The sequence below is a fragment of the Numenius arquata genome, chromosome 2 (assembly GCF_964106895.1).
Source record: "Numenius arquata chromosome 2, bNumArq3.hap1.1, whole genome shotgun sequence".
Lineage (NCBI taxonomy): Eukaryota > Metazoa > Chordata > Aves > Charadriiformes > Scolopacidae > Numenius > Numenius arquata.
This window is the reverse complement of record NC_133577.1, coordinates 132,871,701-132,897,639: the sequence shown is the minus strand read 5'-3', so window position 1 is coordinate 132,897,639 and position 25,939 is coordinate 132,871,701. Positions and strand designations below refer to the sequence as shown.

Below are 25,939 nucleotides of genomic sequence, written 5' to 3'. Positions count from 1 at the left end.
GGCTCAGCTGTCATTGTAGGATGCCTTTCAAACAGCCCTCTCCATCCCCACTCTGCCGGTGGGATCTGGCAGGCTGACTCGGGGAAGCCATGTCCTCTTTGTTGAGTGGGAGACACGTAGCCTTTGTCCTTGTGCTCTTCCACCGTGCAACTGCCAGTCCAGCTGCAGTCAGCCTGTTGCTGAGAAGAGTGGAGATACTTGCTCTTTGCTGTGTACTCTGTCAGCAAGGTGGAGGAGGTGACCGCCTCTGTGTACCCATATGAAGAATTTGTTATAGAATTGTTTGTTAGCTTGGAGCAACGTTTTGGCTCTTTGGAGACTGCTCCACGCTGTTCCAACCTGCCAGCAGGGGGAAGAAGATGCTGTGTTTTACCTAACACAATCTTCTCCATCAGAGAGTGTTTATAGTACGTACATTACTGTGATGTATTAGGACAAAAGTTGACATTTGGGACTCATGTTGGAACTGGAGAATGCACTTTGAGTCAGCTCATCCTGCTTGACTTCGGGCCCTCCCGTTCCAACTGCCTGTAGTCAGGGTGTAAGCTCGGATCAATGGATGCACACACACACACAGTCTCTGGAACAGGTTGCACCTCCCCTATGAAGACAGGCTGAGAGAGCTGGGGTTGTTCAGCCCGGAGAAGAGAAGGCTCCGGGGAGACCTCATAGCAGCCTTCCAATATCTGAAGGGAGCCTAGAGGAGAGCCGGAGAGGGACTCTTTGTCAGGAAGTGTAGTGACAGGACAAGGGGTAATGGTTTTAAATTGGAAGAGGGGAGATTTAGATTAGATATTAGGAGAAAATTCTTTACCGTGAGGGTGGTGAGGCACTGGAACAGGTTGCCCAGGGAAGCTGTGGATGCCCCATCCTTGGAAGTGTTTAAGGCCAGGCTGGATGGGGCTTTGAGCAACCTGTTCTAGTGGAGGTGTCCCTGCCCATGGCAGGGGGCTTGGAACTTGATGATCTTTAAGGTCCCTTCCAACTCTAACCATTCTATGATTCAAGGGCATATGTAAGCCTTTGAGATATTTTCTAGAGCCCCTTTGTAGACAGTGGAGATAACAGATTCTTTAGCATATGATTCACCTGGACCAAGGTGGATGTTGTAAATAGGTCAATGAATCCAGCCCTGGAATTGTCCATTTCAATGTCTTAATTATAAAAAAAAAAAAATCTAGCTAAATAGCTTGCATGTAAGTATTTACACCTGGCCAGTGATATCCTGCCATTCGTGTGTCTGATCCATGACTACAGGCCAAGATACGTGTGGATCCAAACTCAGGGCTTTGGGTCACGCGTGCAAGTTACATGGATGCAAGCAATAAATTCCGTTTCAGTGCTTGGAGCTTGAAAAGGCAACGTGCTCCAGAACGTGGGTGTGGAGATCATTTCCTTATGATGGTGTGACCTCTTAGTGCCCTGTACTTACGTTCCAGGTAGTTATAGCAAATGTTAATTCTGAACACTTAATTTCATTGTCAGTCTTTTCATGGTTGAGTTCGGGGTGTATTTTACTTTCTTTTTTTGAGGGGTGGGAGGAAGTGGCTTTTTTTAGAGACACTTTACTTAGTTGTGGCTCGTAGTCTCCTTGTACTGTAGTTCAAACCTTTTCCCACAGAAATAGTACGAGCTGGTGAAAGACAACGTGTTGGGAACCAGCCAGAAATACTGCCATTCATTTTAGATGCATGTTCACTCATAAGTGGACTTTTCAGAATGAAGAGATTAGTAGATGAGTCTTAGTTCTTGTATGGATGTGAACAGCAAACCAACCGGTTTCCTGGGCTTTATTCAGCCTCTCTGTGTGGGCAAAAAGAGTTTGTGTCTGTGAAATGGCAAAATATCCTCTCTCTTTCTTCTTCAGCAGTCAGGTTCTGTCCTGTCTGATCAGAGTGGGAGGCGTGTAGCAGTGGGGTGGGCGGTTTGTCTGTGTGGTGGAGCCTAAAGTAACATTCCCAGGAAGGCTGCAGGTTCTTAACCTGCTGGAGTAGTGAGGGATATGGTGGCAAACACCTGGCTTCTCACCTGCTCTGCTTGGGCGGTTCAGTGAAAAGGTTATGGATTGGTGGTTGGTCCCTTTGAAGCAGTGAGGGTGGAAGAGGAAACATCTCAAGGTGGGAAGGAAGTTATTAGAATTGTTGCATCCATTGATATCCTGACCTGCTGAGATATGTCTTGTTTCTTGCTTGACATCAAAACCAATCTGCCTTTTTTTTAAATTAATTTCGTTAGGCATCAGAGTTGCCTCTACAGTTGGGACAGGTATTTTTTACTTAAAGCTTGGTGGAGCAGCTGGCAACTAAGATAGATGTCTTCTAATGCAAAGATCGTGGCCAAAACTTAAGTATTTTTTTGTTCATTAGAATAAGAATGTTGGACCTGAGGTGAAATTGCAAGACTTGCAGACTCTGGAAGCTCCAGCCTCTTATATAGACTGCTCTTCTACTCCTACAGGTGAGGACATGGAATAAAGCATGTAACAAGAAAATTGTGGAAATTTGACAAGTTTCAGGGACAAATCTAAGGTGATTTGGAAAGAGGAGCTTTGAGGTCAAAATCTAAAGATGTGCAGGAGATAGGGAAGATGCACACAAGCTAGAAGAGAATATTCTAATGTGGGTTGGATGGGACCTATCAGCAGAGAAGAAAGAAGTAGTTCCCAAGATGAGAAAGGGAGAAGGGTTTGAAGGAAGAGTGTGTTTGTAGATGAAAAGGCTGATGTGTGAGATGCAGAAGAGAATTAAGATAAGGTGAAGAACTGGATTCTTCAAGTTAGTAAGCTTCTTTCTGTGTTTGGAATTACCACCACCCCTGCCCCCAAATAATTAAAAAGAAACAAACTTTTCCCTAGTTCCCTTTTCCCTTTGCCTCTTCACTCTTCTGTAGAGGTTAGATGTAGTGTAGATTTAGGTGATGCAGCAGATGCAGGAGGTTTTGATGTGCACAGGTGATGTCTGAGTGCAATGCATGAGCTCAAACTTTTTTTTTTTTTTATCTTTCTCACCCTGGAAACTAGAGATGCTCCAGTCCCATCTATTGTTTCTCCACTTGCCTACTGACTTTACATCCAACTTGTTATGCTGATGGTGACAAGTGTACCTTTTATCACTAGGTGTGTCAGGAGAGATGGTGAATTTTGAAGTGCAAAAGCCTTTTGATGACACTTTGGTGCTCCCTGAGGTACAAATTTAGCCTGGAACTTTTTTCCTCTCAGTATTGCATGCGTCTGTGGATATGAAAACTTTCCTGTAGTTTAAAAGCCCCAAAGAGTTAGTTTTTTTAACATCGCATAATTTAAAGTGGTTGTTGCAACACTGCAGCACGCTTTAATAGAGAGCTCTCCTTTAATGGCTCCCCATAAATAGTTTCTGCCCTCCAAACTGGTGAACGGACAGCTTTTCCAGCACAAGGTGCTTACTTACTGGTGGGCTGCTGATCCCTGCTTTCTGGGAAGGATTTGTGATTGCTTTTCTCTTGTAATCTGTTTTTGGGGATGGGAGGAAACCTTAAGATAGTTATTTGGAAAAAGCCAAATACTTTGGTCCGGATGCTTTGTCTGATGGTCTCACCGTGGAGATGGATGCAGACTGGAATATGGGTCTCTGTGCTGTTTCTTTGCTATGTCAAGTGGGCAGATAGAACAGGGAACAAAATCTCCTCGTTCAGAGCCTACAGAGAGCATGCCGGGAAAATATGACTGGATAAGAACACTGGAAGGCCTGTGAGAATCACAGGAGAACTGAAACGCTTCAGAATCATACTATCTTATAATCAAGAGAGAATGGGAAATAAGGGAATAGGAAGTTACATTTATGGTCTAATCCTAAAGTCAGAATCTTTCATTCTGCAACTTCAGAAACTGAAATGAACAGAAATGACCTGAGGAGTCCTCCTCTTATGAATGAGGCCACTGCTTATTGCAGTGGCCAGCTCAAGAAGGGGTATCCCTACACTGCAAAGTGTGGAAAGCAGATTCTTCTAAAAGTGACCCTTTCACAGGATTCAAAGGAAAATTGAAACCTATTATTTTATTTTAGGCAAGAACAGATGGCTGTCCCAATGGAAGCAAGCGGTTTACTGAGGAAAGCTGTTCGCCTGGAATTCTGGAGTATCTCGCTGCAGAGAAACAGAAAGAGCTGTCCGTTTTGCTGCTGGAACTGAAAGAAGCCCAAGAAGAAATAACTTTTCTGAAAAGGCAGCTCAAGGGCCCAAGTGACCAAAGTTCTGCAAGTAACCAAACAGGAGAAGCAGCAGCTAAGCAGCTGGAAGATAATTCCCAGGTACAGTTTATTAAGAGAGAAGAGCAAAAGGCTTCAGATGCACAAAATGAGTTGGGCAGTAGCTCATTCCTGAGAGAAACAGAAATGCAGCAAAGTGATGTGCTTCAGGAAAACAGAATCGGTCTTCAAGAAGCGCCACAGGGGAGCACCATGCCCTGCAGAGCGGAGGTGGAGGCAGCGCAAGAAGTCTCTGCAGCAGGTCCGGGGCCTGGCACCTCTCCATCTCAGGAACTGATAAAGTTACAAAGCCGAATTACAGAACTGCAGGTAACTCTTCAGAAATCAGAAGAATCCTATAAGAAAGATCTAGGAGAAAAAGGTGCAGAGATAAATAGGCTAAACCGGTTGGCTGAAGAATACAGGAAAAAAATTGAAGATTCTGACAATGCGTTTTCTGTTTTGTCTGAAGAACGAGATCGGCTCCTGTGTCAGTTGAAGGAACTTTCTACCATAACAGAACTGAAAGAGCAAGTGAAGCAACTTGAGGAAAATCTAGCTCTTTCAGAAAAGCAGAGACTGTCAGACAGTCAAAATATTCTTCTGAGAGAACAAATCCAGAGCCTTAAAAATGAATTTAAATCCAAGGAGATAAAAATTGAAGCTTTGCAAAAAGACTTGGATGAAGCACAGCTTCAGCTTTCTGACCAGGACGTGCAACTAAAAGACCTGAGAAGCCAGATCAAGAAGAAGGAATGCGAAGTACTTGATCTAGAACAACTTTTGAGGAAGAACGCAGCCGAGATAGAAGAGCTTTCCCAACACTTAGCCTCAAAGGGGCACGAAGCAGCCAGCCTAGAACAGTGTGTTGCTGAGCACACCAGATCTATAGACAGCCTGCAACAAACCTTGCGGGAGAAAGACCAGCAGATGACAGAGATCAGTGTCAGCATGTCTGAGAAAATAGTGCTGCTGAATGAAGAGAAATTTTCTCTAGAAAATGAGCTGAAGAGTCTTAAGGAGCAAACAAGTCTATTATTAAAAGCCCAGGAAGAAAAAGACCAAAACATAGAAGCAAAAGATATGTATCTGAAGTGTGGGGCACCTGAGCAGCAGTGTGAGACAGAGGCAGCGTGTAAAGATGAGGTATTAGGAAATAAACTTGAACTTCTGAAAAAAGAAAATGAGCAAGTAAAGCGGAAGCTGCAAGCAGCACTTGTTAACAGGAAGGAGCTTCTGAAGAAGATTAGCAAATTGGAGAATGAATTAGTACAACTGAGAAAAGAACATGAATCAGAAACCTCAGTGGCTCAAGAAGAAAATATGATGAGTGTGATAAGCAGAGATGTGGATCTGGAAAGCCAGCCCAGGGAGGAGTATCTGATTCAGCTGCTTTCCGAAAAGGAATCAGAGTTGCAGAGCATCCGGAAGGACCTGCTGGATAAAGAAACTACTGAAGCACGATTGCAGGCAGTGATTGAGGAGATGAGGAGAAGCTTGCAGGGTACAACAAACATCATTTCAGTTAAAAATGAAGTCTTGGAGAGTCAGACAATTGCTGACAAAGTAACTGAAACCAATAAAAACCGAGAAAATTATGAAGAAAATGAAAAAAATGGTTCGGCAGCTACAAATCTTGAAGAAAACCAAAAGTCTGCTCTGAAAGAGAGGATTTCAATTCTTGAACAAGAAAAAGAACAACTTCAAAAAAAACTTCAGGAAGCCCTGGTATCTCGCAAAGACACCATAAAAAAGGCTCAAGAAAAAGACAGGCATCACAGAGAACAGCTGAAACAGCAGAAAGATGAATACAACATCCTACAAGAACAGTTTGATAAGCAAAGCAAAGAGAAGGAGAGCATCCAAGCTCAGCTCAGACAACTCCAAGAACAGAAAGAATCAACAGAGAGTGCTCTTCACAATCAAGATGGGTTGGATTCTTCATGCATGGAAGCAGAAAATGCAACAAATAACAAGCTTGTACAAGTTGCAGATGTTTCTGGGGAAGAATTTAATGAAAAACTTGAAAAATTGCAGATGGAGAAAGAGGAATTGGAATATAATGTTAGCCATATGCAAAGTGAAGTCGCTTGCAAATCAGAATTAGTCTTTAATTTGCAAGAGCACGTAGCACAGTTGTCTCTGGAGATAGAAGCGCTGAAGAGAACCTCTGACCAAGCTGAAGCAAAGGCAGCAAGTCTTCAGGCAGAATTGGAGGAGAATCAAGCAAAAATTTCTAGAGAGGACAGTCTGGAAGACCTGAAAACACTTATGCACCAAAAGGATGAAGAAATGGAATTCCTGAACTTGCAGTTAAGGGAGAAAAGTGAAGCTCTTGATAACATGCAGGCACAGTTGCTGGAAAAAGAGGATTCAGTCAGGAGACTACGTAGTCAGCTGGAAACTCAAGCTCAGGTACATGAGGAACAAAGCAAGCAACTGCAAATGGAGTTGCTTGAAATTCAGGAGAAGCGAGATGACGGCACAGAAGCAGCTAAACAGAAGAATCAAATGCAGAGAAAGTTGCAAGCTGCACTTATCTCTAGAAAAGAGGCGCTAAAGGAGAGCAAATCTCTAAAAGAGGAGCTGGCTAACGCTAAAAGTACTGTTGAAAATCTTCGTGTCAAGTTGACAAATATGGAAAGCCAAATATGTGGCCATGCTAAAGAAACAGATACTTTAACAGAAAAGTTAGCAGGCCTCACTGAAGAGCGAGAAAAACTTATTGCAGAAGTTGATAAAGCACTTACAGAAAATCAGAATCTTGATGGATGCTGTAAAAACCTGACATCCACTCTAGATAGAGTCATTCTAGAGAAGGAGAAGCTGGAGAAGGCGATGGAATCCTTGAAATGCCTTCAAGCCGCTGAGAGTTCTGAGTGGCACGAGAAATACAGGGAGCTTCAGAAAGAATATGAAACTCTCCTGCAGTCCTATGAGAATGTGAGTAACGAGGTTGAGCGGATCCAGCGTGTTTTGGAAACTGTTAGGCAGGAAAAGCAGGAGATTTTCATTAAGCTGAAAAGTGTTGAAGCAAAAAAAGAGGAAACAGATAAGCAGCTACAGGAGGCTGGACAGGAAATTGATGGAATGAAGGAGAAAATGAGGAAATTTGCAAAATCAAAGCAACAAAAGATCCTGGAACTAGAAGAGGAGAATGAGAAGCTTAGAGCAGAGATGCATTTTACAGATGGAGAGCTGCACAGTACTGGAGGTGTCTTTACAAATACTAGTCTAAAAGAAGATCTGGAGAGCTCTAGGAGGGATTACCAGTCCCTTTCCGCTCAACTTAATACAGTAATGGCTGAAAAGGAGTCTCTCAGTCAAGAGATCACAGACTTAAAGTGTCATTTGCAGTTAACAGAATCTAAGCTGAAGGAAAGCAGAGAACTGGTAGACAAGTATGTTGCTCAGAAAACAACAGGCGAAGAAACAAATCAGGCAGTTGCTACACCACAACCAATGGAGAAGACTGAAAATCAAGTGGACATAAGTTCTGAATTAGAGTCTCCTTCTGCAGAGCTGGAACAAAAAGCATTTGAAGGTGGTAGCCCTTGTGAAAATCTCGGTACCTACATACAGCAGATAGCCAAGCTCACAGAGCGAATCACGGAACTGGAAGATAACAGGAGGGCTTCAGAGCAAGAGCTGGGTGACATCCGCACATGTGTTGAGACTTTAGCAGGTGAGAAAAGGGCTTTAGAGGCCCAAATGGAAGAGAAAGTCCAAGAATTGAATTCTCTTCAGGACACAGTAGCAAAGATGGAACAAACGGTCCAAAAAACCAAAGATGACCTTGTCAGGATGACAGAATTGAAGGATGCGCTGGAGGCTGAGAAGGATGATTTGGAAGAAAGGCTCATGAATCAGCTGGCAGAACTTAATGGGAGTATTGGAAACTATCAGCAAGATGCAACAGACTTCCAGATCAAAAATGAGCAACTGAAACACGAGCTTCAGAGTTTGCAGAGAATGATGCATGAACTAGAGGAAGAGAAATGTCAGATGGCAAAGGAGAAAAGTAAAGCAAGTTCAGAAAAGCAAAAGGAATTTGTAGAAAAGCTAAAATGCAGTTGGAGGGGAGACAGCAGCTCACACGTAAAGGAACTTCAAGAACTGCTGAAACAGAAACAGCAGGAGATTAAGCAGCTGCAGAAGGACTGTATTAAAAACCAGGAAAAGAACAGTAGTTTAGAAAGAACTGTTAAAGCTCTGGAATTTGTGCAGAGTGAGTCTCAGAAAGAGGTAGAAGCAGCCAAAGAGACTTTAGCTAAAGCAGTTGAAGACACCAAGAAAGCCCAAACAGAGCTTGCTCTCTGCAGAGTAGTCTTGGATGACACCCAGAGTGAGGCAGCGAGGGTTCTAGCAGAGAGTGTCAAAGTGAAGGAAGAGTTGCAGGCAAACAAAGAGAATGTTAAAATTCAAATGAAGAAAAAAGATGAGGACTTTGAGAGAAGGCTGGAACAGGAAAAAGACAAGCACTCAAAGGAAATTAGAAACATGGAAGAAAAGCTGGCAGCTCTGCAGAGGGAGAAAGACTATATGGAAACAACTGTTGGTGATCTTCAAGACTCCTTGAAGACAAAGGATGAAGAAACCAAGCAATTGGAAGGCAGCCTAAACAAAACGCTGGCCCAGCTTGCAGCCTTCACCAGGAGCATGTCTTCCCTTCAGGATGACAGGGATAGAGTGATAGATGAATCAAAAACATGGGAGAAGAAATTCACTGAAACTATTCAAAAGAAAGAGGAAGAAATACGTTCAAAAGAGGAAACTTGTCTTGCGCTAAAGGACCAGATGAAGCAGATGACCATACATGTGGAAGAACTTCAGGATCGTATATCCAGGTAACAAAGGTCATAATGACGTAGCTGCTATTCTTGTATTTCCTTCTGACAAGGCAGAAGCCAGAGGTGAGGTAGGATTCCCCTTTGCTTTTGCAGTATATCAGAAAGAAAGAATTTTGACTATCTAAATATGCTAAATGTGACATGGTTGGCAAAACTAATGAGTGCCTAAGATGGAAAGCAGAATTAGTCTTCCTAATAAAGCCATAAACATAGGCTTATCTCCTGGATCACTTGCATTTCAATAGAAAAGAGGTTTGGAGTTAATGTTGTCAGGAGTTACTATATGTTTGTTGTCTGCACAAGGGTACAGAGAAATTAACACTGTAAAATATTCCTTCTTCTCATCATTAGGGTACCAGTGTTAAATCTATTCTCTGGGACAAGCACTAGCCATCTGAGTACTATCTAGAGTGTTTATTAATCTGAAATTTGAAATCGATTCTTTTGCATTGAGATTAAACTTGCTTGGGATACATAATTCCAGTTTAATCCCCAAACAGATTTTGAGGGAAAGATGGCGCTATGGAAATGTACATCTGGGAATTTCCAAAATTCAAAATCAAACTGTTCTTATATGACTAAAATTGTTCTATAAAGTTTGTGATCAAAATGTAGTATGTTTGCATGCTAGGACATGACCTTAGTATGCTGGAATGGGGCTTGGATGGGCGTACTCTGTGCTGGGTAAAAAACTGGTTGGAAGGCTGGGCCCAGAGAATGGTGGTGAATGGAGTTCAATCCAGTTGGTGGCCAGTCACAGTGGTGTTCCCAGGGCTTGGTGTCGGGGACGGTTCTGTTTAATGTCTTTATCAACGACCTGGAGGAGGGGACAAAGTGCACCCTCAGTCAGTTTGCAGAGGACATCAAGTTGGGTGGGAGTGTTGATCTGCTGGAGGGTCAGAAGGCTTTACAGAGGAATCTGGATGGGCCAGATTGACGGGCTGTGGCCAGTGGTGTGAGGTTCCACAAGGCCAAGTGCCAGGTCACAGAGTCACAGAATCTTCATGGTTGGAAGGGACCTTTGAGATCATCGAGTCCAACCATACACAAAAAAAAAAACCAACCAAAAACAAAAACACAAAAAACCCCCAAAAAACCACCCCACAACCCCCCCACCACCACCACACAACACCAAACACAAAACAAAACACCCAACCCAACAATCTCGGGCACTAGAGCATGCCCTGAATTGCCATGTCTACACATTTTTAATCTTAAATACCTCCAGGGATGGTGACTCCACCACCTCCCTGGGCAGGCTGTTCCAGTGCCCGACCGCCCTCTCAGTAAAGTAATTCTTCCTCATATCTAATCTAAACCTCCCCTGCTGCAACTTCAGACCATTTCCTCTGGTCCTGTCATTATTCCCTTGGGAGAAGAGGCCAACACCCACCTCTCTACACCCTCCTTTCAGGGAGTTGTAGAGGGCAATGAGGTCCCTCCTCAGCCTTCTCTTCTCCAAACTAAACATGCCCAGTTCCCTCAGCCTCTCCTCGTATGACTTGTTCTCCAGACCCCTCACCAGCTTGGTGGCTCTCCTCTGGACACGCTCCAGCAGCTCAATGTCCTCCCTGTAGTGACGGGCCCAGAACTGAACACAGCACTTGAGGTGAGGCCTCACCAGTGCCGAGTACAGAGGTCCTGCCCTTGTGTCACACCAATCCCATGAACGCTACAGGCTGGGGGAAGAGTGGCTGGAGCTGCCCGGAAAATGGCTTCAAGTTGCACTAGGGGAGGTTTAGGATGGATATTGGGAACAATTTCTTCACCAAAAGGGTTATCAAAGATTGGAAGAGGCTGCCCAGGGCGGTGGTGGAGTCACTGTCCCTGGAGGTATTTAAAAGCCGGGCCGACGTGGTGCTGAGGGACATGGGTCAGTGGTAGTATTTGGCAGCAAGAGGTTGGTTGGACTTGATGATCTTAAAGGTCCCTTCCAACCAAAATGATCCCACGATTCTAAGAAATGAACATGAAGCATATGAGAACAGCAATTTTGTTGATTTTTTTTTTTTTTTCATGTTAGCTACAATGGATGAGGACAAAAAAATATTTTAGTGAAAAGGGAATGATAACATTCAGTGTTTAACCTCCTCTGTTTTTTCAATATTGACATAAAGATTTATCTCGCTGGACAACTTTTAAAAAATATTCCTCCAGCACCGCCCCCTTCAGACAGTAGTGCAGTCAGAACTTTAAAAACTGCCTTGAATTTTAAATTGAGGGAAAACTACTCATCTGGATATGTCCAGCCTGCTTTCTTAAAGTAAAGCTAATTTTGTGGCTTTTCTATTCTGTTTTCAGGCTGGAATGCAACAAGAAAGACTGGGAGTTTGAATCCAGGAAGGAGATTGAGCATCATCAAAGGACATGTGAAATGTTGCAGGAGGAAAAAAAAGAGCTTTTGACTCAGCTTGAAGGGTCTCAGAAACTGTACAGCCAGTCTCAGAATGAGCAGCAGAAACTGGAGTTGGAAATCAGCAGCCTGAGAGACCAGCTTACTGACCTACAGAATTCCTTCACCAAATGTGAGTTGGACAGGGAAGAGCTGAGGAGTTTGGTCAAGCAACAAGAGACCAGTATCCAGAATTTCAAATTTAGCTGTGAACAGCTTGAGGCCGATCTGAAAGCTTCCAGGGACCTAACAAATAAGCTGCATGAAGAAACTAGCGCCAAGGATCAAAAGATCATTAGTTTGCTGTCTGCCAAGGAAGAAGCAGTTATGGCTGCTCTGTCTGAATTACAGCAGCAACATGCAGAAGAGATGAAGGAGCAGGAGCATAGGCTAAGGAAGGAGGAAGAAGATAAAAAAGCCTTGGAAAATGAGAAGAACACATTTCGTGACAAACTTGATCATCTCACTGAAAAGATGAAGATAAGCAGAGAAGAAAGTAAGCAGCAGAAGGCACAACTGGACTCCTTCACCAAGTCCATGTCATCTTTGCAAGATGACAGAGACCGGATACTGAGAGACTACAAGCAACTTGAGGAACGTCATCTTGTTGTTATCTTGGAAAAAGACCAGCTAATTCAAGAGGCTGCTGCTGAAAACAATAAGCTCAAGGAAGAAATTAGAAGTTTTCACAGCCAGATGGATGACCTCAACTCCGAGAATGCCAAGCTGAATGCAGAGTTGGTGCGCTATAGAGAAGACCTGAACCAAGTGATTTCAATAAAGGACTCCCAACAGAAACAACTTCTCAAAACACAACTTCAGCGGATCGAGACTCTGGAAAAGGAGAAGGCAGTCATGGAAGCACAGCTGAAAGAGTCCAAGCATGCTCAGGATGATCTCGGGAAGTGCATGGAAGCCTTGAGAAAGGACAAAGTCACTATGTCTCAAGAGATCGAAACCCTCACATCCTCCCTGTCGCGGGTGCAGAGTGAGATGACAGCATTACTTGAGGGGGGTCCTGTCGTGGAGTGTCAAGCACAACTGAAAGCCCGAGAGGAAGAGGCACAAGAATTGAGTCATAAGCTTTCCCTCTCGCAGAAAAGGATAACAGAGCTTGAGGGGGAGCTGGTATGTGTCCAAAGGGATGCAGCCAAGAGAGTGGGAGAGGCTGAGGACAGGCTTCGAAAGGAACTGAAGCATCTACACCATGATGCAGGGATAATGAGGAATGAAACAGAAACAGCAGAAGAGAGAGTAGCAGAGTTGGCACGGGACTTGATGGAAATGGAACAGAAACTTCTTGCAGTCACAGATGAAAACAAAGATCTCAAAGCTCAAATTCAGTCTTTTGGGAAGTCCATGAGCTCTCTTCAGGACAGCTGGGACCAGGCCAATGAAGAGCTTCATGTTCTGAAACAGAAATACTCTGCAGACTTAGGGGAACAAAAGAGTCTAGTGCAGAATCTTCAGAAACAGATGGCTCAGCTACAAGAGGAGCAACATTCCACTGCCAGGGACCGAGATACAGTGAGATCTGAGCTGACAGAACTGCAGAAAGTCACTGATGAAAGAGGTCTCTTGGCCCAGATTGAGACACTTAATCAGAAGCTCAGAGCTAAAGATGATGAGCTTCTCCATTTGTCTTCGGAACTGGAAGGCTCTTCCAACCAAGTCAAATCTTTCTCCAAGGCCATGGCAAGCCTGCAGAATGAGAGAGATCGATTGCTGAATGAATTGGGCAAAGCACATAAGACTGAAGAACTGAAGCAACAAGCAGAAGGGAGCACTTCCACCAGCTCTGAAGAGGTGCAGAGTCTTAAGAAGGCACTGTCCTCCTTGCAGAATGACAGAGACAGAGTAGTAAGTCCTTGTTCTCTCTTCATGTTCTTACGTAAAGACACATAGGAGATTTGGATCTTCAGATCTTAAAATTGAGCACGCTTAGATCTGGTATTTGCAATGTGAAACATAGATCTTTGTCTTCACGGAATCACAGAATAGTTGAGGTTGGAAGGGACTTCTGGAGATCTTCTAGTCCAACCCCCCTGCTCAAACAAGGTCAGCTGATGTAAGTTGCCCAAGACACTGTCCAGTCAGATTTTGAATATCTCCGTTGGTGGATATTCCACAACTTCTCTGGGCAACCTGTTTTTTCATGTATCTGGAAATGTTTTCCAGAGTTAGTTGCTCCATTACCTTCCCAGGGATGGAGATGAGGCTGACCAGCTTGCAGTTCCCCAGTTCCTCCTTCTTGCCAGTAGGGATGACATTTGCTTTCGTCCAGTCTTCAGGAACTGCTCCCAATCACCATGACCTTTTAAAGGTAATCGAGTTGCCTCCCAATGATCTTAGCACTTGTGGGCATGCTCCATCAGATCCCATGGATTTAGTATGTGCCATCTATGTTATCTTCTCTGACATATGGAAGCTGTGATTTCATTAGTTTGATTTAAATATGGAGTCAATAGAAGTAAGATGTGGGTTCCCTATTAACCTGCTTACTCCACATCTGTGGAAACTCGTGGATTTGATTTATCTTACATTTCTAGAAGGGACTAGAGGAAAGACTTTGGCCTGTTTCTCCTCTTGGCAGCTGATTCTCAAGACAGATACAAGGCGTTGCAGCTTCATTTTGACATCCTTGCTTGTTGTGTTTGTACAGTCTCTGGCACAATGCGGCTCTGCAAGTTTTAGAGTTGCTGGTCAGATGACAGACTTCTACAATCATTTTCCGCTGTCACTTAGTCTGTCTTGGTTTTTTCCTTCTGTTAATTCACAACAGACTTTGTGATACGGTCTTAAATGCATCTTCCTCCTTGTCCATTTTATATCTCAGTTATTTGTGGATTTATGTCTCCTCTACTGCTGTTTTGTTGAAATCTGTGCAGCGCTGCTAATACTGAGATAGATCCTCAGCAGAGGGATCTCTTGACTTACTAAGTGCTTCCCTGTCTCCAGAGTCCATCACGTCATCTTGTCCTCAAAAAGTGATTACAGTGATGGATGTTTAATGACAACTTATTTCTAATTCCAGTCTGAGTAGACTGTTAAACAGATTTTAGTTCCTCAGTTCCCTGGTTTACAGTAAATATGAACTTCGGGAGTTATTCTTAACCAGCTTCTTCTGTCTCACTTTGTCTTCCTCCAAATAAGGGAATGAACATTGTAGTCTGGGATCTTTTTGTTAATTCATGTCAAATCTTCATGGAAGGTCTCAAAACCCATTAACAATAGAATTCTCAGAGGGGGGGTTTCTGAGTAGTTTTTAGTAGGCTGCTGTAGTCATTGATTCTGTTTCTAGTTTCTCTGTCATCTGAATGTGACTTATTTTCGTCCAGATGCCACAGTCAGAAATGCTCTTAAACCCGTATAAGCAATAAACCTATCTGCTTGCTCAGTTATCATACGCTCTGTTATTTCCCTTTAATTCCAGGTAAGAGAGCTGAAGAATCTGCAGCAGCAGTACATACTGGTGGGGGTAGAATCAGCTGAAAATTCTCGCTTAAAAGCTCAACTGCAGGAATACCAGCAGGACGCAGATAAGCAGCGCCGTCTCCAAGAACACCTGAAGCAAGAAAGTATTTTGTACCAGCAGGAACTCCAGCAGCTCAGGTGAGAATGCAAATGTGCTGTTTCTTTCATTCAGAGAGCGATGTGGGCAGAAGCCAAAGTGTTGAGACCCTTAGTCTCACCTGTGCCAGGGTCGCTAAATCACTTTGCCCCGTTCAGGAGCAGGCACACGTTCCCCTTGTTCAGCGTTTGCCGTGGACTCAGGGTGAGGGATTTCAGCCTAATGTACTCAAAGGAAATGCCTGTGTGAAATAGATCAATGACCTTTTAATTTTTATTTCCCTCATCCAGTGGTGGCCAGTTTCATCTGTTTGAGAGGAAACTTAGGCTGTTTCTTCTATTGGAGCTTATGTATATAATTACAAAGCTCTCCATTCCAAGCTTTATTATCCACTGATGTGATTGTTTAGGAAATAATAATTTTATATTACTGTCTAATCCTTTGTTTCATTCGCTTTAGGTCTTCTATTTTTAAAAAAGTTTGTAATTCAAGCCTAGTAAATTGTCATCTCCATCTGGACTAAAACTAGTAAGACGAATATGCTCTGTTCTAAAATGGGGAAAAAATCCTTTTAGGTACTTCAGAGATCCATCACTGATCCTGGAGTGAAAGGGGTGGGGTTTTTGTGGAAAGATCATAGAACACTTTGGGTGGGAAGGGACCTTTAAAGGTCAACTAGTCCAACCCCCTGCTGGAGAGCAAAGTTTGACCAGCGGGTCTTGATGCGTGGCTTATCTTTGTCCAAAGGGATGTAAAAACTTGTAGTGCTCCTTCCCCCTCTCTCTGCCCCAAGTCTGACCCTCAAACTTAACACTTCAGATCTCGTACAGTTTGAAGCAGCTTACAAATGTTATTTATCTCCTGATAAAAGAAAAGGAGATTTATTTCCTGCCTGGCTTCTGCAATGCAAATGAAGCGAAGGCCTCCAGTTTGCATGTCGGGATCAATGCGATGGTTCTGGTCCGTGTTTGACTGAGGCAGTGATAATGTTCTGATGACAAGTGGCATTGTCAATGACGTGCTCGACAAAACTCTCTGTACAGCAAGATAAAACAACGTGCAGGAATACTAAAAGAGTGAGCATTGAACAATCTGCAGTGTTGAGCCAAATACAGAATGCTTCTTTAAACCTGCTTTTAAGGTTCCTCTACTTAAGTGCGTTGTTTTGGTTTGGTTTAGATATCAAACTTCATTTCTGACATGGGGTAATGATAGGAAATAGAATCATCCTCGGCTTGTTCTGAGCTGGATACCTGGATGTCATAAGTGATGCTGGTCATTTCCTTTGTGTTGTACTGGGCAGACAAGAGAAAACTACCTGGGAAAAGCAGAACAGCAGCATAAAGGAGCAGTACCTGATGGTCATCGCAGAAAAAGACAAGCAACTGAGCCATTTACAAAGGATTGCGGAAGAAACAAGACCTCCCCTCAGCAAGCCTCAGATTGTCGAGGAGCGGTACCAAAGGAAGGTGGGTGGTAGTGCACAGGTTCTTTATTGCATGGAAACGTGAGGCTTGAAATTCAGCCAAAGTACTGTGTGTTGCTTGTATTCAGCTTGTGTAGACTGTGGTGTCGGATTCTGTTGTGTGGCTTCCAAGGACTGCCACCAATGCAACCTGGATCATTGAAAACCTATGGAAAACTCTGGCATACCCAGATGTGCTCTTCCCTTAGTTCATGGTTCATGATGTTTCAAGAAAGAGACTAAAAGAGACAGGGCTTCTTAGGCACCTCAGGTCCTTCTAAGCAGAACTTTTAGAACTTCTATAGAACTTCTCAGGTCAGTCTTTCTGGCTAATTTAGAATTACTTCTTGCACTGTGTTTGAATCTAAGGTTTTCTGGTTTAGTTTTTCTTTTAATGTCACATTCTAATTTTTAAGTTTCCCATTGAATTTTTATTGCTGTTTTTACCGTCACAGGGATCTACAATCCTGACTCAAGCCCAACGAGGCTGAGGATTGAAATTGCACTTTCTGCCTTTTTTCCCTGTATCACAATCCTAAAAGTAGAGTGGAATATGTTGAGTATTTTTCTTGGTCTGGGGAGGGATGCTTTCTTGCTGCATGTACAACACCATTACCTTATGAGCAAGGAAAGAACTCTCCTGCCTACATCTGTGATGTTCCAGGAAGAAGCTTTTATGTCAGTGGAGGAGGGAGGAAATCTCCCTTTTCCCTCTGACACACACATGCTTACATGCAAAGAAAAACCTAGAGCAATCTGCATGTGATACCTTCCCAGAGAATGCTTCAGTGCTGACCTTTTAGTCTGTGTTGACTGAGAGCAGTGTGGACATTGCTTTGGTTTTTTGTTTTTCTTGTTCTCATTCATATGCCTTTTTTCCTTTCCTGTATTATGGACAGCTTTAAGACAACTTCTGAGGAGGGCCCATTGTATGTACAAGTTCAGTGATCTTTCCTAATTGTTTGGGTTTTCAGGTGGCTTTTAGCATATTTATATTTATTCCCCATTTGCTGTTTTGCTTGAATAGATAAAGTTCCAGGCCTAGGAATAATGTTGGGCTTTGACCTTGGAATACTAAGCGGAGAGGAGTAATAGGAGAGTGGGTTGTCACATGTGCAGTGTATTTTTCATTGTTCTTTCTCTGGCAGGTTTCTTCAGAAGTTCTGAGAGGGGACTTTTCAAACCTAGAAACAGAGACAAAACATCTCCAGGCCCAGTTAAGTGACAGCCTGAAAGAACTGCACCAAAAAGAGCTCAGAATTCAGCAGTTAAACAGCAAGGTACTGATTATGTCTTTTATTTGCTTGTGCAGTCTGGGATGAGGAATGTGGGGAAGAGGGTAGGCTTGAATAGGTCTCAGGGAGCAGGAATGAATCCTTCTGTTCTTGTGGGCATTTAGTGAAGTAACACAAAATCAGAAATATTAGTTAGAAGAGACTTCTGGTGATGAACCTACCTGAAAGGAGGTTGTAGAGAGGCGGGGGTAGGTCTCTTCTCCCAAGTCACAGGCGATAGGACAAGAGGAAATGGCCTCAAGTTGAGCCGGGAGAGGTTCAGGTTGGATATTAGGAAAAATTTCTTCACTGAAAGGGTTATCAAGCCTTGGAATGGGCTGCCCAGGGAAGTGGTTGAGGCACCATCCCTGGAGATATTCAAAAGATGAGTTGACGTGGTGCTTGGGAATATGGTTTGGTGTTGGTGGTTTGTTGGTTTTTTTGTGGTTTTTTTTAAGGTTGGACTAGATGATCTTAAAGGTCCCTTCCAACCTAGGTGATTCTGTGATCTAATACGTCCTGCTGCTGCTGAAAGCAGCACTGTCACCAGCCTCGGACTAGGTCAGCCATGACTTTGCCCAGCTGAGTGGTGAAAAAACAGATTCCAGAACCTCTCTGAGCCTTTGTCCAATGCTGCTCTACACTTCTGATGCAAATGCTTTTCTTAATGTCTAGCCTGACTCTTCCAAGCCACAGTCTGTGGCTATGGGCCCTTATTATATTTTCTGCCACTGTCAAAAACAGTTTGGCTCTGTCTGCTTTATGACTCCCTTTAACTTAATTGTAAGCTGTAATTGTAACTTTATTGTAAAATGACCCTAATATCCATCCTAAACCTCCCCTGGTGCAACTTGAGGCCATTTCCTCTTGTCCCATCGCCTGTTCCCTGGGAGAAGAGACCCATTCCCCCTGGCTACACCCTCCTTTCAGGGAGTTGTAGAGAGCGAGAAGGTCTCCCCTCAGCCTCCTTTTCTCCAGGCTGAACACCCCCAGCTCCCTCAGCTGCTTGGAGCAAGACTTGTGCTCCAGACCCCTCCCCAGCTCCGTTGCCCTTCTCTGGACACGCTCCAGCCCCTCAAGGTCTTTTCTGTCGTGAGGGGCCCAAAACTGGACCCAGCCCTTGAGGGGTGGCCTCACCAGTGCCAAGTACAGGGGATGGTCACTGTCCCCGTCCTGCTGGCCACACTGTTCCTGATACAGGCCAGGGTGCTGTTTACCTCCTTGGCCCCTGGGCACGCTGCTGGCTCATATGCAACCAGCAGTTGACCAACACCCCCAGGTCCTTTTCCGCTGGGCAGCTTCTCAATAGTAATCTTACCCACAGTTACAAAAAGAACAATTTTGCTTTCACAAAAATACAAGTTGTATTCTCTTCTCAGCTCTCTCAGGTCTTTGAGGAGAAGAATGCCCTCTCCCTCCAGCTGCGCGGTAGCAGTCGGAACATCTGCGAGAGCCACCAGCACTACAACGAGGTTCTGAACCGCTGCTTGGTGCTTGAGAGGCAGCTCCAGGAGCTGCAGTCTGCAGACAAGGGCATGGTAAGGGTGGTCGTCGTGGTGCCAGGGAGGGAAAAGTCTATTGCAGGTGGCTCCACCAATGAGCAGTGTTGTATCTGCCATACATCCGTGCTTTCTTTCAGGAGCTGTTTGCAACAGATGCTGCTCCAGGAGCACCCCAGGAAAAGAATGAGCCTCAGAGAGGCAGTTACACACCAGAACTGCAGGAGTTGCAACTGAGGTAAAGAAAGCCTGAGAAAACAGGGGTGGGGATGTTAGTCCCGATGGAGGTCTTTTAGGCTAGTGATGAGCCTATTTCTGTTACTTGTCAAGAGTGTTGGAAAAACTCAGTTCTACGCTAGGACCTGGCAGAAGTGGAGGAACCGATACATGCACTTGACAGCTGCCATTAGTTATCTCTTTGGATAGAACTTCAAAAAAAAAAGAGACAACATGCAGCAGCAATTGCAGTTGACCATCACCAGTCAACCTAGCATCTTTGATTTGATGGGCTGGGTCCATCGGTAACTGCTTAAGTGCATTAGTGGTCATAGCCCCAAGGCTGTTGCCCTGAGTGTGTCTGGAATAGAGACCTAGCACACGATTTCCTTGTAACCTTCTGGAGCTAAGATCTAGCACATGATTCCTCATACCCTTTCAAAATAATTTTCGGAAGCTGGGGCCATGGATGACAGAGCCAAGGAACCCCTTCCTGATGTGACACAGAAGCTTCAAGGGATTTATCTTCTCTCTTGCTTTCCAAATAATTAAAATATATTAATAAAAGATGACTAAGTCTTCTGTGTAAAGTGGAAGGGAATTGGAGTCTGTTCATGTACTGCATCAGTGAATACAACAGAAATGGAACAGTCCATGAATTAGCCATTTTTTGGTATATGCTTGGTTATTTTCTGACAGGTTGTCTGAAACAGAACACTTACATAGCAGCACAAAGCAGGATCTGAGGTATTTGGAGGAGCAGCTGGAGGAAGAACGCGACCGTCGTCTTGCTGTAGAGGAGGCTCTGTCTGCGGCACAGGATCAGATCAGGAGGTGAGGGAGCTCGAGCGAATGGGCAGTATCAGCATAAAAGTGGGGTGATCCTCACTCCGTGTTCATCTGCACTTCATTGTGTCCTTCTGTCTAATGTCACTGAGGACGTAGAAATGACTATACCGTGTCTGTCACAGAACGGTTGAGGTTGGAAGGGACCTCTGGAGGTCCTGTGGTCCAATGCTCCTGCTCAATCAGGACTACATAGAGCCAGTTGCCCAGCACCATGTCCAGATGGCTTTTGAGTATCTCCGAGGCTGAAGACTTCACAACCTCCCTGGGCAGCCTGTGCCAGTGCTCAGTCACCCTCACAGTAAAAGAGTTTCCTGATGTTCAGGCTATCTATCCTTCAGTTGTAGACAAAGATAGAATGAGACAACTGACTAGACATTGAGACAAATTCTGTCTAGAAATGAGATGCCAGCTTTCTCAATGAGTTAAATTGACTACTGGAAAATATAGTTTGGAGACTGGGAGTTGGGTGAAAGCAGAAGAGGAGTTTTCATACTTCCAGGAGATTTGTCTCCTCAATAAGCACCTGTCTGTCATGGGCAAAACAGTCTTGACTTGAAGAATGTCACTCAATTTTAATGTATTGCCGATTAACATAAACTTTTACTTAATTTGGGTATTGAGAAACAATTAAACACTTGGGGCAAACACTTCCCACTGCCTTTGCCAGGCCCAGCTTCAGTCCAGACACCTCCCCTGTTGCCAGCATCAGTCTGATTGTTTGCAGCACGCTCAGTCCCTTTGGTGGGACAAAGGGCCGTGGAGGCGGTCAGGGTCAGTATGCAGCGATTTCTCTCTGCTTCTGCTTGTTTCTTATTCATTTCCTCCTCCCCCAGCAGCTACACCTGCTGTTAAATACGTTTGAGCAGAGGCACCATGTGCTGCTCCGAGTTTTGGCAGACAGTGAGGCATCACCCATTGTCTGGCAGCTGGAGCCAGTTGAGACTGGAACAGGGCACTTCATGGCTCTTCCTTGCAACTCCCTGTTACCAAAGCATTGCCATTTATACCCAATACCAATGTCTCTCAGGTTACTTGACAGATGCCGCGATAGTCAGCAGAGAAAAGGAGGCTGACCTAGACTAGATGTTAGGATAAGGATGCAGCGAGTTGCATGTTAGAAATCCCTGTTTCTCCTCATTGACTATAAAAGTGGGTTTTATCACATAACTTGACTGTAGGCACTCATGCTGTGTTTCCTAGTAGTTAAAATAAACCTCACTATTGGAGTCTCTTACATGAAAACAAAGGCTTTCTTCTGACACGTGCTGGTGCAGCCAAAAAATACTGGTCCGTGTGGAAGGATTCTGGGTGAAGTCCCCTGGAAATTGCTACACAATTCAGACAGCTGCAGTCCCTTCTGTAACATTAAAGTCTATGGAAGCCTCCTACAACTGATTCCACTTCACTCACTAGTGCTGGCCCAGAGACTTGACGGTACTGCTTCTGCATTTCATCCTCTAATAGTATTTTACCAATCTGGAATATCTGCCATGAGAGAATATTTAGGAAGAACCAGCGCTATTGGGACCAGAGCTGGCTTCCAGAATAACTTAACAGAATTTAAAATACACAATTAAATCATCTGCCCTGGCTTCTTTCAAGTTACACACTATGAAATTTCACATGAAACCCCCCATTAACACAGAGACCTTGGTTAAGTTAGAGTTGTAGATTCCTGAAAGACAAAAGGAAAAAAACCAGCACCAAAAAAGTCATGCGCTTTGAAGTAAAGGGATATAAGTTGGGTAAGGAAGGACTCCAGTGCCGGCAGCTGAATTGTTCCCTCTACTGGAGAGGAATGGTGGTCTGCACGTCAGGCAGTAGGGAAGCTTTACTTTTTGCTGTGGCTGTGGGCGCAGGAAGTGGCCGCACCAAGTAAGTGTAACTTGTCTAGAGAACACAATGTGCCTTCTCTGTTAGGGTTCCGCCAGCCTCCTGGTGGGAGGAGGAGGACCACTGCTCGCTGGATCACCCAGTCCCCCTGCTCAGCTTGAGTTCAGGAGGCACTACCATTGTACAAATGAATCCAGTTCTTGTCAAGTGAGGCCGTGGCTTGTTTGCAATGGCTCATTACTTTTTGCAGAAATATGTCCTTTCCTAAGCTTGTCTACAATGTTGGGTTTGGGGCATCATAAGAAACTGAATTTAACTTCATGTTTTTGGTGGCAGGTTGCAGTCAAGTGAGTGGACATCTTCCTTAAATGCCAGCATTGATATGACTCCAGGTCCCGAGCATTCCTTGCTGATTGACACCACAGATAATAGTTTCAGCAAAGTAAGAATGTACATTCACAGCTATCACTGATGTGAGCCCTGGCTGATGCAGGAATTGTGAAATGAAAACTGTGAACCTATAGCAGCTCAAGCCTTCTGTAGTCACTTTTAAATCTGTTCGGGTTCGTGCAGGTTTCTGCTCTGGTCTCGCTCTGTTTTCAATGCCAGAAGCCACATGTTGTTCTGGTGGTGGCCCTGCTGCAGCCTGGCAGTCACCTGTCCCGTTTTCTGACTGTGAAGCCCTGCTGAAGGGTTTGGCCTCTGGTCTCTTCAGGACTTGGGGGTGGTGCTCTCAAGAGCAGCATCAGCAGAATTACAGCAAGAACCGTGACTGGGTGCTACTCTGTGCTCATGGCAGGGATTGTTACTAGAATAGTCAGTTTTGTCTTTCTATTGGAACTTGTTTAGTAGACATTTCATTGTCTGAGGGCTCCTGGAAGAGCCTCTGTAGAGTATGGTCACTCTACAGCAGCTTGTTCAACAGCTTCAGAAGTCCTTTCAGCTGTAAGGGTGAAAGAACGCAACAAATAGATAATATTTCTTCCTCTAGGCCAGAGAGTGAATAAGGATTCCCAGTAGCTCAAGGCTCCAGGAGAAAAGTACCATTGATCCATTTATTTATATTTCACTTGGAGGGGCTGGAAATTTGTAGAGATCAAATGTTGGAGGGAGATGTTCTGCATTCTGTTGCCCTTTCTCAAGCAGAATTGGAAAGAGCTGGTTCATGAAACCTGCAGAGAGCAGGGGAAGGGGAATATTTCACTGAGGATTGGCTCTAGAGGTTGAATCTGACAGTGGGATGGGTTTGGGGAGGTTGATGCTCATTAGCTTAAACTTCATGGTCAGGAGAGTTCTGGGTGCAGGCAGCTGGGGACATACCCATTCCTGGTACTGACTGGTCTCTCTTTTGCTTTTCCAGACTCGGAATATCCTTGGACTGCGACGCCTGTTACGTTCTCTCTTCCGTTCCCGGACCCACTTGCCTCTGCTAGTGGCCATGTACCTGCTTGCTCTCCATGTCCTGCTCTTCCTGTGCTTCACAGGCCACCTATGAACAGGAGTTACAGCCTTTTCTTGAGCCACAGCCCTCTCTGTAATCCCTGGGCGGCCTGCCTTCCCTACTGACAGGGTAGCACTTCACCCAGCTGCCTTCTTTTCCCAGATCAGCCCTTATGGAGCAGCTGCACCCAGGTCTTTTGCTGTTGAGGTATGCAGCGGCCTGGGATCTGCTTCCCGGACATCTGCCATCCCTTCGGTGTTTTTAAATGAGCTACGTTTTCTGGGCCAGGGTCCTCATTATATAAGCCTCAAGGACAGCGTCTGTTCCTGTCCCTGAAGGAAGCACCACTCATTTTACATAGTATTGTGCTGTGGTGCGAATAAGAAAAACATTCTTGAGTTCCTGCAGTACTTCAGCGCTTCTAGGATCTGCAGGATCTTCTCCCTCTTAAACTGCATCAGTGAGTTGGGCTGGGGAAATCTTGTAGCTAGATACAGGAAAGAGAAGCTTCTTCCCTCTCTTCTATCCGTTAGATTTGCTCAGTGGCTCAGCGCTGTTTGAAATGCATATGCTAAGGAAGTTGTAGACACTTTAAGGAACATGAATTGAATTTCAGAATCGTGTTTCCTGCTCAGTTGCATCTCCTGTTGAAGAAAGGCCAAAATCAGCATGTCTGGACCTGCTGAGCCTTCCGTTTAAAACCAGTCATATGTCTGCCCTAACAAGCTGTAAAATAATGTCAGTAATTTAGCTATTAAAAAGGAATAGGAAGCAAGAAACTTTAAGTTAATAACCTTTGCTGCTTACAGCATTCGTGCACCTCTCACGGTGGATGGTGCTTGAGTACCTCTTAATGAGAGCAGCTGTGCTCCTGCGTTCTCATCCACTGAGCCCTGGTGACAAGATCAAACCTGTACAGGCTGCGTTGAAGAGCTTCATAATGTGGTACGTGGGCCCAAATCAAAGGCAGAAGCTCCAGAAATAAACTGTCCCCTCTACGCCAAGGGAGGGGATAGAGTCCTGAAAGCTTCTGCCATCTCTGCTTTAGGAGAAGCCTGTTGTAGAACGTTAGTGCTGGTCATTGGACTTGTTTGAATCTAAAGGAAACTGATACAAATGGACTTGATCTCATAGGACATATGGAAAGCTGTGTTTTCTAAAGAACTCTGAGTGTGTCCTGGAGTTGAGACTGCCGTCTTCCAAAGGGAGAATGCTGAATGAAGGAAGATAGGTCCGGTGGAGTTCCCTGTCAGAGACCAAAGCCCATTTGAGGATGGATGGATTTTTTTGTGGTAGCTAAAATAACTGAATCTCTGGCAGGTCCAGAACGTTGGCACTATATATCCCTTTGTGCACTACCCTGATTATCTGTGTGGACCTCCTCAACTATGTAAAATGCAGTGACCAAATACTTTGCCTATAGCTTCCTGGGGGATGTGCTCCTGTATATATAATAAAGATTATTTTTCAGATGGAATTTGTATAATGTTGTCATGTCGATGTCGGAGATCTCTCGAGTGTGTGGTGCTGCTGTATCACACCTTTTACAGGACCACCATGGGACTGTAGGTCTCTGCGTACGCTTCCTTGTATGTTGATTGCAGAAGCTGTTTCTTCATGTTATTTGGGTGCCAGCTTTGTGGTTTGACCTAATGAAAGATGTGGCATTTTAGCTGATGTTCCCTCTTTCAAACATTTTAACTTTTTGTTTCTTTTCTATGTTACGGCCCTGCCCTGCCTGGTTTTGTGATCTGTCTGCAGCAGAGTCTGAGGAGGAGACTGACAGATGGAGCTGTGCTCTGCCGCCTCTGGTGCACAGGCCAATCCAGCTCAGCCACTGCTGGGACCCAGGGTCTGTTTGTGCCAGGAGGGGGGTGTTAAGAGGGGCAGGGAGCAGTGGGAGCAGTTACTGCTCCTCCTTGCCCTCTCAGCTGCCTCTGCAGAGCAGGTGTGAGGCTCTGGGTATAGCTGACACTGTGTGTGATGAGACAGAAGAGGAGGAACCTTCGCACCTACTCTCACAGAGGTCAAATCAACCGACTCCAGGCAACAAGAGCTGCGTGAAGACCAGCGCTGAGAAGAAACAGCAATGAGTTATGGTCATAGCTCACGTCCTCCTGAGCAGGATGGAGGTACCCGTTTGCAGACTAGACCCTCTTTTCAAGGAAATTTGCTGCCTCCCTGGGGCCCGAATGTGGGACATCGCCCGATGACTGACGAGCTCAGTACAGCCTTCGGGCTGTTTCCCACTCCGGCTCTTTCACGTGGGTACTAATGGTGTTGCAACAGGAAGTCCAAGGTTGATCAAAAGAGATCTTGGGGCTCTGGG

The 25,939-nt window shown here is 44.7% G+C and overlaps 1 protein-coding gene across 2 annotated transcripts in view; it reads left to right on the top strand.

The window, feature by feature from the left end:
• The window catches only part of GOLGB1 (golgin B1), a 44,646-nt gene extending 19,561 nt beyond the window's left edge, over positions 1 to 25,085 (top strand). For both annotated transcript variants that reach the window (XM_074165632.1, XM_074165643.1), the window contains 12 exons: positions 2,367 to 2,457; positions 3,116 to 3,183; positions 4,041 to 9,067; positions 11,372 to 13,322; positions 14,896 to 15,074; positions 16,337 to 16,502; positions 17,647 to 17,778; positions 19,152 to 19,310; positions 19,412 to 19,509; positions 20,187 to 20,321; positions 22,506 to 22,611; positions 23,530 to 25,085. In XM_074165632.1, the coding sequence (XP_074021733.1) occupies positions 2,367 to 2,457; positions 3,116 to 3,183; positions 4,041 to 9,067; positions 11,372 to 13,322; positions 14,896 to 15,074; positions 16,337 to 16,502; positions 17,647 to 17,778; positions 19,152 to 19,310; positions 19,412 to 19,509; positions 20,187 to 20,321; positions 22,506 to 22,611; positions 23,530 to 23,664 (8,247 nt within the window). In that variant the 3' untranslated portion in view covers positions 23,665 to 25,085. The remainder of the gene's footprint in view (positions 1 to 2,366; positions 2,458 to 3,115; positions 3,184 to 4,040; positions 9,068 to 11,371; positions 13,323 to 14,895; positions 15,075 to 16,336; positions 16,503 to 17,646; positions 17,779 to 19,151; positions 19,311 to 19,411; positions 19,510 to 20,186; positions 20,322 to 22,505; positions 22,612 to 23,529) is intronic.
• The last annotated feature ends 854 nt before the right edge of the window (positions 25,086 to 25,939 follow it).